We start from the raw sequence: 12,827 nt of genomic DNA, 5'->3' as shown, positions 1-12,827 counted from the left end.
TGTTTGTAATCTGGGAATTTTAAATTCCCCTCAGAAAGTCTGATTTGAAAGGTGGTGTGCATTTTTTTCAAATTAAAGACAGCCAGGTAAAATATATCATGCTGGTGCGTTTATGCACACACACACACACACACACACACACACCCTTACAGACCTCTTAAGAAAGGGGTGAGGTCCACGGTAGACAGTTTAAGGTTGAAGCTGTAGGGGTTTGAGGATGTAACAACGGAATCAGGTAGAACATTCCAGGCGTTGACCATTCTGTTGTTGAAGTCATATTTTCTGCAATTGAGTTTGGAGTGGTTTATCTTGAGTTTGTATCTATTGTTTGCCCAAGTATTATTGAGGTTGAAGCTGGTTATTACCACCTCAATTTTTTACTTTTACACATTAGTATAGCTAGTCAGTTTACTTCCTGCATTTGTTTCTTTCTTGCTCTCTTTACCTTCTTCTGTGTACTGACTAGGAACCCATTTCGTGATTCGAATGATGGGAATCCCTGGAAAGGAAATGCTGAGCTTCACAGCAAGAACTACAATAAGAGATATAGCACAAAGCCTAAATAACAAATCTCAGGTTTAGTAGACAGGGGAATTTGAAGAGATTCTGAGAAAACTGCATTGTATATGATTAATTCATGGAAGCACCTGTCAGAAGCAATAACATGTGTATAAATACAGCATGAAGATGATATGGTTGATCCCCCCCCCTTTCAGTTCTGTAATCTTCATTCTGTATTTACTACACACATGTTCTTTGGGAAGATATGAGAGGGGAGCATGAGAGAGGCCTATTAAAACCTCCAGACTTATAGAAGAACAAGGCAAGATGAATCAGTCTGCCTCAGGCATTCAGACAAGGATTACCAATTCCAAACCCAAAGCCACTTCCCCACATACTTGTTCACCACCCACAATCAAGATCCGGTATCAAGAGGAAAATATGCTGTTAAATGGGTATGGGATACCTAGGTTGTTGCTAATATATTGCATAAATGCATTGATTTTTTTAAATATCTTTTTTTCCTTTTCCGTTATTAAATAACATCCCATAAATTGGGACATAACTTTAACGTCTCAAAGAATTTCATTCTATACAGAAACCACAAAAGTAGGTTTCTGTATGTTTCTTCTCATGTGCATATAGATTTCATGTGGAAAATTTTGTCAGCACATGGAGCTCCTTTAATCTGCTGATTACAATCTCCTACTATGCATAGTCAGGCCCCAATTTCATCATATGAACAACAGGAGTTCTGTATTTTTTCTTTATTGGTAGATCAGATGGTGCTCATCAGGGTGCTTTACTATTATTCTTTTGTGGTTTTTTTATTTAGAATGCATTGAACCTCATGCTTTTATTTTAAAAACTGAAATATTACTTTCTAGGTTTAGAAATATTAACTATTTATGCCAACAGAAGGCAACAAGAAATCTATGCGTGGTTGTGAAAACAAACTCTACTGTTGTTAAACAACCTAACCAAATTCATTTAAAATATTAACGTTAAAAGCTTTACAGGTTTTTTTTCTTTACTTGAGAAAAGAACTAAGAAATGCTTTTTAGATATCTTAGGTGCATTTTTTGGAATAGTTTTTCTATAAATGATAAATGGAAGACCTTAAAATTCCTGGAAAATAAGGACTGTGTTTTGGTCAAGTAAAATAAACATTTATATCTCTAGGATTGGTCTCTAGTTTGCAGAGTTAATTCTATCTTCTTGCCAACTTGGTACTCTTCTCTTCTTTCCACCCCCTAAAAGATAATAGAGGATATAATCATCCATACAACTTTAGTGAGTCTAGTGTACTTTTTCCCCCAACTATTTTTAAAAAAAAACAATGGTCAAGAAAATTTGAAGTGAATTAGCTTTATGGAAGATCCAGGAAAAAATGAAAAAGATTCATATAAAGTAATATCTTCGGAACTGAAATGATAGAATCATGTAATGCAGAAAAAAACAGAGGCAAAAAGTTCTTTCTTTTTTATTATATTGGAATTTATTGGAACATTTGGGGCATATTGAACCCTATTTAAAATATATACACTGTAATTACCATATTGCTGTGTATTCAAAAAGGAAAATTCTTAAAAAACCTTAGACATATAATTTTCTTTCTTAACGAATTGAAGAAAGGCTCACCCAGTAAATACAAGTAAACATATGGCTCTGTAGGTTAAGACTCTTCAAGTAGCAATTTGTTTAAAAAAGTAAACTCTAAATCACTACAGTGATTAAAAAGATGAAGTTTGGTCCAACGTCGAGTCTATAGTCAGCAAAATAGCTATAAATAAGTAAGTAAGTAAGTAAGTAAGTAAGTAAGTAGGTAAGTAGGACTGTCAGTCAGTCAGTCCTGGGCCATTCAACATTTTATTAATCATTCAAAAAAACCCTTTTCTTCTGTCACCTGATTCTTCACCAGGACCTATTTCTAGTCATTCTTCTTATGCTATTGAAGAATACCAAATAGCAAAAAGAATACCAAGTAGAAAAACACTCCAGTGGTTCACTTTCTGAAAATATTAACATACAGAACAACTTTCCAAAGTACTTAATTGTATTAATTTCAATGCACAGCAGACGGTAGCATTGCCTTCCCAATTCAAATCCTCCAGTGATCTTGCTCCAAAGTATACAATCCAATTACCATCCACATGCTCAGTCAAACATTATTTACATCATTTATTTTAATATTCAGATCAAACCGAAGGTTAATGTATTTCCAGCACATAATCTGCTTCCAGTTCAAACATGCAGAAAAAAGTTTAATTTTATCTACCTATCTACCTACCTACCTACCTATTTATCCATCTATCTGACTCTGGGCAGCTTACAAACATTAATTAAATGAGAAAGAAATGTTCTAATTGTTTAGAACAAAATACTGATAATTCATGGCTCACATGTCTATTGCAATAAGACTATACAATAAGTAGGAGCAATCTACTGAGCACCAGTCACAAGAAAAGGTGAATTTACAAGGGGCATTAGGTAGAGGGATCAATTTTTGCAAGCTTTGGCATTATAGCTGTAGATCCCCAGCAGATCTTGCTATTCTACTTTGTTCCCAATTCTGCTTTAATGTGCCAATTCTGAATAATGTTGGCATATCAGATTCTGTGATCTGTCAAGGTCAGATACACAGATGCCAAGGAATTGTCTCTGAACCCATCACAATGGGAGAAAGAGATATATGTGTCTGCTAACACCCGTCTCATATTTGTTCACTCTACTTCTTCACATCTATGCTTCAAAGATTTCCGGCCTCACTTTCCTTAGTCTCCTACTTACACAACTTTCAATTTTCATTTCTGCAGCTCTTCTGCAGATATGGGGCTGGGAATCCTGAGAAAAGAAGAAAGCATGACAGAGAAACTCAAAATAAGACCTCCTTGATTTTGTTTAGCATAAGTTGAGACACAGAGAAATGTGAACAGACTTTCAAGATGCTAATTTTATCTTATTATAATAATAAAAAACTTATGTGGATCTCTGCTGCATCTGCTTGACCTGGCCTTTTTCACAGGGCTTATACTTGCCAAAAGGCTCAAATTGTATAATGAAATCTGAAAAGGATTTAATCCCTTGCATAAATGTTGAATAGAGGTTGAGTTCAACAGCCAATAGTCATCTCTTCCATAATTAGAATCACACAAAAATTGTAAATGATATTTACAGAGCCATTAGTACATCACTTAATTTTGGTCAATGACCAGATAGGACCTGGGGTTTAACAGGCCACCTTAGAAAGTGTTGTTGGAGTTAATGCTTCAGCCTCTCTTGTTTTATGCTCAACCATCTAGAAATTTGCCCCATCTCTCTACATACAAAGATTACATCAGGAAGCAAACAGCTCCTATAAAGAAGGAAAGCCTTAAAACAACTGATTTTAGATTAGATGTGTCTAGAACTGGGAATATCCCTCTTCTTGTGGCTGACCAAATTTCTCTCTCTTTTCCATTTAGTGTGAGACTGCTTCATATCTTACTGTGAGAACAACTGCTAGATCATACAACAGTTATCCAAATTTTCCAAGGTATTATTATTACGTTAGAAATGATTCTTCTACTTTCCACTCCACATTCTTCATCACTAAATTTGATTTAATCAAATAGGAGATTTGATTTTTACATACTGTTATGCACAAACACATATGTACACCCATCTTTCTTCAGATTTGTAACATTAGTCTCAATAAAACTAACGAGCAGTAAATGAATTAGCATATGTGTAGGCAGCTAGCCTAGCCTGCAAAATAAAATTAGGAATAAGCTAACAAAGTAGCTTCCTGATATAGGATAACAGTCTCATTGCTATGAAAATAGCTAGGCTTTCCATTGTATCTCTCTTGTTTCACACTGCAAAAAAGTTGTCATTTCCTTATTTTGAATGAACGCAGATAACAGTTTACATTTCACCCAGAAACATTCTGGCACAATTGTACAATTGTAACATTCAACACAAATGCAGGCACCAAATAGATAAGTGTAAAAAAAAAAAAACAAAAAACAAACAAAAAAAAAAACTTCTGAAAAGATAGCCTAGATTTCAAATTTAGTCTTTGGCACTGAAAGGTTTCCTTAAAAATAGTGCAGTTTAATGGAGCGTAACTGAAAGAAAAAAAAATATTTATATTTTATGCATGCTACCTAAATAGTAGCATGGGCATTTGAAATAGAAGGAATAGGTGGTTAAACACCAAGCATTATGGGAGAGAATACCAAGAGCAATTTGCGTTTAAATTGTTCCTTTTGGGTGACCAGCAAATAAGTGGTCCTAAAACACCTTGCAACGTGATGTCCTAGCCACCCAAGGGAAATTAGAGTACACCATTTCAGCAGCCCTTCCCTCCTGCATCTGGACAGAGCACCCACTCAAGGCACAGCAAAACCTGTGAATGTGAATATCAATTAAACTCTACTGGCCATTAAACCTAACCTGATAGGAGTGAGACCATTTCATTTCTCCGCCTCCATTCCAAGGGCAGCCAACTGGGACTTTGCAGAGTGCCTTTTCAAGTTGCAATTGAACAACGTGAAAGTAAACAACAAGTGTACATTTTCCCCACGATGGCCTTGGGTCTCTGTTTTACACATTCCTCATTTTCTCATGAACATTATGCCTCCATCCCCTTGTTACATCACAATGAAACCCAAATCTTTGCTCTAACCTTTAACTCTCATACTTCCTTTTCTCTCCTCCTCCCTTTTCCTTTCTTTAGCAGAATCCCCCCCCCCCCCCGGGAAAAAAAAAAACCTTCCTTTCCTGTTCCATTTGGACAGGTTTTTTTTGAAGGAACTCTGATAGGTACTTCTATGTTTCTTTATAAATCCAGTGTACACTTGGTGGAGCCCTAAGAACAAAACAGGCTTATCAACGTCATCTCCTGCTCACAAAGGGCCTTCCCTTCCTACAAATGCTAGCTAATCAGCATTCCTCAGTCTTTAAGAAAACCTTCTGCATTCCTGCCTCCTCATGCGCTTTACCCAAAACTCTCACATACATAACAAGAGCAGCTTCACAACTATCCTCCAGGGGTCACACTTGGGTTAGGTATTGTAGACCATGGGAACCCTGAAGCCGCCTGCTTCAGAACCATTTATTTACTTCCTTCTTCATTAAGATTCAAATGGAATAAGCACTGTAGAAATTGAACAGATAAAGAAAATGTGCTTCTGTAGTCAGTAAACATTTATTCAGCAAGCAGAGATCTCTTCTTCTCTAGCCCCTCTCACATTGTCTCCCTCTTCTCTATCCTTACTGCTTGCTGTTTTAATGCATAATTAAGAAGGTCAGAATTAATGAAGCAGTGTGGAGTAAAGTTCATGGAATCCCCAGGTGCTATTTATTCTATTAGATCTCAGGCGTGAATGTCAGTTTGGCAGTGTTAAAGGCAGAGGCAGTGAGGCTGGCAGCATCCCAGAAGCAAAACTATCAAGGGAGACTTACCTTCAGTGTCAAGTCATTCCTGAGCTCCTTGCCTGCAAAAATCACACGTAACTGGTCAGCTGGAACTCCCTGTCGCTTAGCAACCGCCTCCTTCAGCTGGAAGATGCTGGTATCTGAATCAACCTCCATTGGGAAACCATGGCTGGAGTTGAACCTGACAAACACTGACCAAAAACAAGACATTGTTTTTTTTTAGGGAGGGAAAATGCTGAGTGTTTTGAAATCTGATGCATCTGGGAATGACAAAAAGAGACGGCAATTTCTGAAACATGGACAACAGCATGATGGTATTGTAAAACTTTGTTTTATCATTTTAGAAGGAAGAAATGGCATATTACAGTTTATGATTTGGAAAGGCAATTCCAAATAAGAATCCCTAACATGTTATTGTCTTAACTAAATTAAACATGCTTTATGATCCAAAGAGGATCTTAAATAACATTTCCTTGAGGAATGAATGAACAGGCAGTTTTTAATCTGCAATCTGAGGACTAATAATAACTAATTCCCTCTTATTCTAAATGCTCTCAAGAGACCAGAGTACATATAACTGTAATGGAAATGATTTGTACATGTCTGCTCACATGCATACATGCACATACACACAGCGTGTTAACCTCACTGAAGTAGGCTGCTAGAATATATTGGAAAGAAAACATTAAAAAATACAGAAATGTCAGTTCATACACACTGGCCTCTCAGAGATCCAACTGTCTAGAAAATAATAATGGAGAGAAAATTATACGCTGCCTGTAGCATGAAAGTCGTTTCTGGTCTTTCTTAGAATTCCTAAAACAACTATAGAAAATAACTCCTGTTAATATAGTTGTGTGCTGTTAAAAACAATTGTCGAACACATTGCAATAGTACTTGGTCAAGATGTACATTAATGCCTGTCATAAAAATATTTCACATGTTTACAAGGGAGGTTTAAGAAGTTTTGTTTTTTTCACAATTAAGCGATAATGTAACTTATCCAAACATGTAGATGTCATTGCTAAGAATTTTGGCAGCATATAACAATTCTACTTGATGTGTTTGTGTGCATGTACCTTCAAGACCATGTTGACTCCTGGCAACTACTTGCAATTTCCTTTACAAGATTTCAAAGATGCCCTTGCATTCTCCCTAGGGCTGAGAGAGGAATTGGCTCAAGGTCACCCAGCTGGCTTTGTGCCTAACGCAGGGCTAGAAATTATGGTCTCCCTGTTTTTAGACCAGTGCCTTAACTACCACACCAAACTAGCTCTCTTCTACATTATTTAGCCATCATTTAAGATTGACAGATGCTATATGTTGAATTGAAAGTGCTTCTAAAACTAAAACTCTCAATCAATATACTAGGATGTCTTCAAGGGAGAGGGAGAGAGGGAAGGAGAGGGAGGGAGGGAGAGAGAGAGAGAGAGAGATTGAGAGAGAGAGAGAGAGAGAGAGAGAGAGAGAGATTGAGAGAGAGAGAGAGAGAGATTGAGAGAGAGAGAGAGAGAGAGAGAGAGAGAGAGAGAGAGAGAGAGAGATTGAGAGAGAGAGAGAGAGAGAGAGAGAGAGAGAGAGAGAGATTGAGAGAGAGAGAGAGAGAGAGATTGAGAGAGAGAGAGAGAGAGATTGAGAGAGAGAGAGAGAGAGAGATTGAGAGAGGAGAGAGAGAGAGAGAGAGAGATATTGAGAGAGAGAGAGAGAGGAGATATTGAGAGAGAGAGAGAGAGAGAGATTGAGAGAGAGAGAGAGAGAGAGAGATTGAGAGAGATTGAGAGAGAGAGAGAGAGAGAGAGAGAGGAGAGAGATTGAGAGAGAGAGAGAGAGAGAGAGAGAGAGAGAGAGAGAGAGAGAGGAGAGAGAGAGAGAGAGAGAGAGAGAGAGAGAGAGAGATGGTTTTATCACCATAAAACATTAGGTCATATAAATGAAAGAATGCACCCTAGATGCTCTCAGCGAAAAAATCTCCAGAGGTAGGGCTCCTCTTTTCATAAAACGACTGCCATGGTGACTATGGGCAGTAGTAGTAAAACACAGTTATATCTGGTGAGGTTGCTTTGTGCTTCCCCTTCCCTTCCACCTCCCCTCTACTCTTTACCACTCCAACTTATTTTTAGATTAGGCACCAGAGTCCCATACACATTTTAAAAGGAACTATGGGCCTATTTTTGAAAACAAAGAAGGTACCCAGAAGTTCTGACTTTGCTTTGCAGCATGCCCACTCCCCATTTTAATTTTTTATAAATAAATAAATAAATAAATAAATAAATAAATAAATAAATAAATAAATAAATAAATAAAATGGTACTTGGTGGTATTTGCGGGTTTCTGCTCACCTAGCCCTGATATAAACAATTGAACATAGCCATTTCTTATAGGTCAGCAGCAACTGACATTGTTGCTAAAGGTTAGTAAGAAATGTTTTCTCCTTGACTTCAGTTCAAAGACAGCTCCTAGAGCATGGCTGAAGATTTTCCACATTTCAAAGAAAGCTGTCCCTTGTGAATTTTCATAGTTCGACCTGCCACAGTCTTCCCTGTGGCAATAATTAAAAAAAAATGTGCCCACATCTTTATCTGTTATAAGCCACAGACTGAAAGAACATGAATCCCTTAAGGAGCAAATTCTCAAGAAGTGATTTAGATGCTAAGTCCACCGCTCCATAAAACAGCCTGAAGCCCTTTTTGCCATGTTACATTATTTGACATGACCTGCTTATTGAAAACCGTATACAAATATTGCTACACAATGTGCTATACAGAGAGCCACACATTCAAAGGAGGAGAAAAAAAAACCCCTTCACATTTAAAATGATCACATGCGGGTAGTTCTTGCTTGACAATCACCCATTTAGTCATAGTTCATAGTTACTACAGCACTGACAAAATGAACTTATGACCGGTCCTCAAAGTTGTGGCCCTGGCAGTATCCTACAGTCAGACACTTGGAAACTGTCATGCATTTATGACATTCAGAACATCCAGGGACCACATAATTGTCAATTGTGACCTTCCCTCACTGGCTTCCAACAAGCAAAGTCAATGGGGAAGCCAGCATGAGGTCTTAAGTTACAGTCATTTGATGATTGTATTGATCATGTCTGATTTGCTTAGCAACCAAAATCAACCAGAGCCAAAACTGCTGGCATACGTCAGTGTGATCATGTTTTTATGTCTGCTTTACAACCATTTTGCTCAATGACCGAAGTCCCATTTAGGCTTGTTAAATGAGGACTTCCTGTACTTGAAATATGGCCCTAATGTACTAATTATCTGTATTTTTAAAAGCACCACATTACACTTCTGTAAAGCTTTTGCTTGTTTAGACAATAAATACACTGATACAGAAATTATAAATCCTCAAAGTGCTCATTGGCTTTATTCAATAATATCAAAGGCTCTCAGGCTGAAAAAAGGAATTGGTACTATAGGATTTTATTATAATTAATGTCGGAGATCCATATTTATTAACACAATTAGAATATAAAATAAATTATAACCATGCATTCTGAAATGCCTATTAAAATAAACATGATATGTGTTATGGTATATGATCAACAATAAAAAGGTCAGAGTCATGATAGTAGCTGCAGAAAAACTACATTCTGCCTGCATTTAATTGCTACATTCCTGTTAGGGTATCTCATCTCTCCATACTCTTTTGAGAAGAGGTGAAAAAATGTCCTTTAAGTTTTAATATAAAGTGAGAATGGAGATTGTTGGGCATGCAGTACAGATGTTGGGTATAACGTTTGATGTCTGGATTCACTAAGACTTATACTATAATTAGAAGGCACACAGGGAGAGATTCAAAGGCAAAAGCTCTTAGTATAAAGAGAACCAGCAACTGAAAACTGAATGTTGTAACCCTCTATATAGGAGAACCAAGGTTCAACTCTTATCTCTTTCTCTAACAAATTGAGAATCATTTATTTACGACTGGGACAAGCAGTTGATCCCTATGCATTTTTAGTTTGTCTCAAGCCCTTTAGCCGCTTAAGACAGTGATGGCTAAACTTTTTTGTGCCGAGTGCCAAAAGCATGCAGGCACACACCTCCGCGCATCCCACTCATGAGCACATGGCCCCCTGTGCATGCTTCTCCCACATGTGCTCCACCCCCACGCATGCATGGCAGAGACTCAAAAATCAACTAACCGGTGGGAGTTGTGTGTGCATGCGTGGCAGAACTGAGCTGGGGCAATGGCTTGTGTGCTCGCAGAGAGATGGCAAACCTACGGCACTTGTGGCATGGGTGCCATAGGTTTGCCATCACGGACCTAAGACAACGTGGCAACCAACAATTCTTAGGCTGGAGATGGCCATCATATTAACACATCACAACCACACAACGTCAAGGTTACCAGGCACTGAACCAGTTATCTGTCAATTTGGAAGGGAGGGGGGAAGATAACTATCTGTAAACCCTTGAGAATACATAAAACTCCATGAGATTTCTACACTGCAACAGGCAATCAAGGGTTTGTCTGGCTACATGTTTAAAGTTCCAACTCCATGGAACTTTAGAAACTCCATGTCTATGAAGTCAAGCCAATGATTAATTGTTGGGACAGTGATGATTCATTAGAGAGTGCTTGGAAATCTCCCCTGAGTTTTTTTAAACAAAGGTTACACAATTATTTGTAAGGGGTATTTTAATTAGGATTCCCACATTGAAGAAATGATTGGACTTGATTACCTAAATGGTCTCTTCTAACTTCAATAGTTAGAAGACTTTCCTCACTTGTACCCAACTTCCGCATAAACACACCCCAGCAATCTCTTTTTTCTGCTCTGCCCGCTTGAAGTTCTCTTTATGTTCACTTCCCAGCCCACACAGGAAGAAGATTAAAGCTATCCTTAGCCTTACTATAGTTAAGCAGAGAACAAATGTGACATTTTTGCTGTGTGCAATCTGACATATTTCATTGACCGTTCTTTCCATGGCATAGTCAGATGATCCCTGGGAGAAAGGAAGTGTTGCAGGAGGTCAGTGACTAAACTTGCAATTTTATAAGGAATTTGAGGGTTGATATCTTTGGGGAGGGGGGTTGTTTTGCTTGGGAAGGGGGGTTGTTTTGCTTTTACTGGTTTAGCAAATTGTGCAAGTCCAAGCCATGGACACTACTATGCACAGCCAGAAAATAGACTTATTGAGTAATAACGTACATTGTGTAAAGAAAGCCAATAATGGATAAATCAACAGCTCTGAAAACCAAACTATGTGCAATAAAGGACAATGTCCTGAAATAAATCTACTATCAATCATATCCGAAGTGAGGAATGTGGGAGAACTTGGAAGTCCAACATTTTCCTTCCACTTATTTCCCAAGCTTCTTTTTCCACAACCAGACTTGGATGAATGCATTGAATTTAGCAGAAGAAAATAACCAGAAGGTTATTTGAGGAAGGCAAATTCAGATTTTGGTTTAAAAAAGAGCAAAAAACCAGTAAGTAAAGTGGCTCCTTGTATCTTTAGAGGCGTATGAGCACAAAGATGTGGAAAGCAATCATTCACATGATGGAAAGAGAACCAGGAAACCTTTTCCTTCAATCGATTTTGTAATATAATGTGCAGCATAATTGTGCCACAAAGAGAATTATGCAACCGTGCAAACTGGGTTCCCAGTGTGATTTTGAAATTCTGTAATGTGCATAATAGAAGGGAAGAGGTCACAGCTACATTTTCATCACATAAAGATTGTGATCCTTTTAGAAACTGTCTGAATCAAGCATCTTAAGCATGGAAAGCATACACTAGTTTACCTGTACTGTGGCAGTCATGTCAAACGAAGTGCATGCGCTATTTTATCTAATTTAATCTGTTCACTTTCCTGAAACAAGCAGCAGTCAAATTTCTGCTACCTAAGCACTCAACTGTTCACTTTAATCAAATCTTTATTATAATCACTGGACAATCCAGAAATGTCTGCAGAAAAAAATATTGTCAAAAATCCAGAGAAAGCTCAGAGTTAGCTCGTCACTAACTTGATTCCTAAAGGGCCATTTAGCAGGCGCAACAAGCTGCAACATTTGGCCATCTTAACAGTAACAGCTGTATCTATGTCTGCCAATAAAAAGGAAATACAGAAAGTAATATATCACATCTACCTCATCCATCAATCAAAAATCAATTGCACTAATATGATGGCACAAATATAATGATAAATCAATAACAAAATATGAATCAGAGTCTCATCCTCTACCAAGCCCCAAGGATGGAACTGGTATCATAAAATCTATCCCCCAATAATTCTAATGGTAGAACAATAAGAACAACTAGTGCAAAGACCATATATTGCCTCAAGGCGCTTAGTTGAGTTACTTTTGTGGTAAGTTGGGAAAAACTCATAATTTCTCCAGGGTAAATTGCACTTGGTAGCTTAGCCAAATCCTGTGGATGCTCTCAATCTAAAGTTCTTGATCTAGTCTGTTTGCCTTTCTCAAACCCCATAGGCAATTAAAAGAGAATCCAAGTAAAACCAATTTGGACTTTAAATTTCCATGTCAATTAGACTGAAAATTGTCAATCATAGTAAGTGATGCTAAGCCCATTTGGAAGAAATTTAATTAAGCTAATAATTAATCATAAAAGCCAGGTCTTGGCCTCAACCTTAATCATTCCTGCTTCTAGTTGTAATGCTACACTAGGCACACATAAGGTTACAAAGAAGACAAGAAAGAAGAAAACTGATTGAATCTTTTCCAATTTGGTAAAGCTGCAATAAAAGCACACCTGAGAGCCGTAAAGTACTGCATTTGAGCTAAAACATCAGCCTCAAAGTCTTTGATGGCAACTGCCTCAACATAGAAAAAAATTGATGATAGTCATGATGATGATGATGATGATGGCACTTCTTAATGGCAAACGTATGCTCCTAGAACCCAATAGTCCTCAAAACAA

General features: G+C 37.6%; 1 protein-coding gene across 1 annotated transcript in view; it reads right to left on the bottom strand.

Moving 5' to 3' along the window:
• PRKN (parkin RBR E3 ubiquitin protein ligase) overlaps positions 1-12,827 on the bottom strand; it is a 785,743-nt gene that overhangs the window by 625,196 nt on the left and 147,720 nt on the right. The window contains exon 2 of the mRNA XM_014068674.2: positions 5,950-6,113. Coding sequence (XP_013924149.2) covers positions 5,950-6,113 — 164 coding nt within the window. The remainder of the gene's footprint in view (positions 1-5,949; positions 6,114-12,827) is intronic.

This window comes from Thamnophis sirtalis, unplaced genomic scaffold (assembly GCF_051295495.1).
Source record: "Thamnophis sirtalis isolate CommonGarterSnake01/CBP01778 unplaced genomic scaffold, rThaSir2_p1.2 scaffold_6, whole genome shotgun sequence".
NCBI lineage: Eukaryota > Metazoa > Chordata > Lepidosauria > Squamata > Natricidae > Thamnophis > Thamnophis sirtalis.
This window is presented reverse-complemented; position numbering and strand designations above follow the sequence as displayed.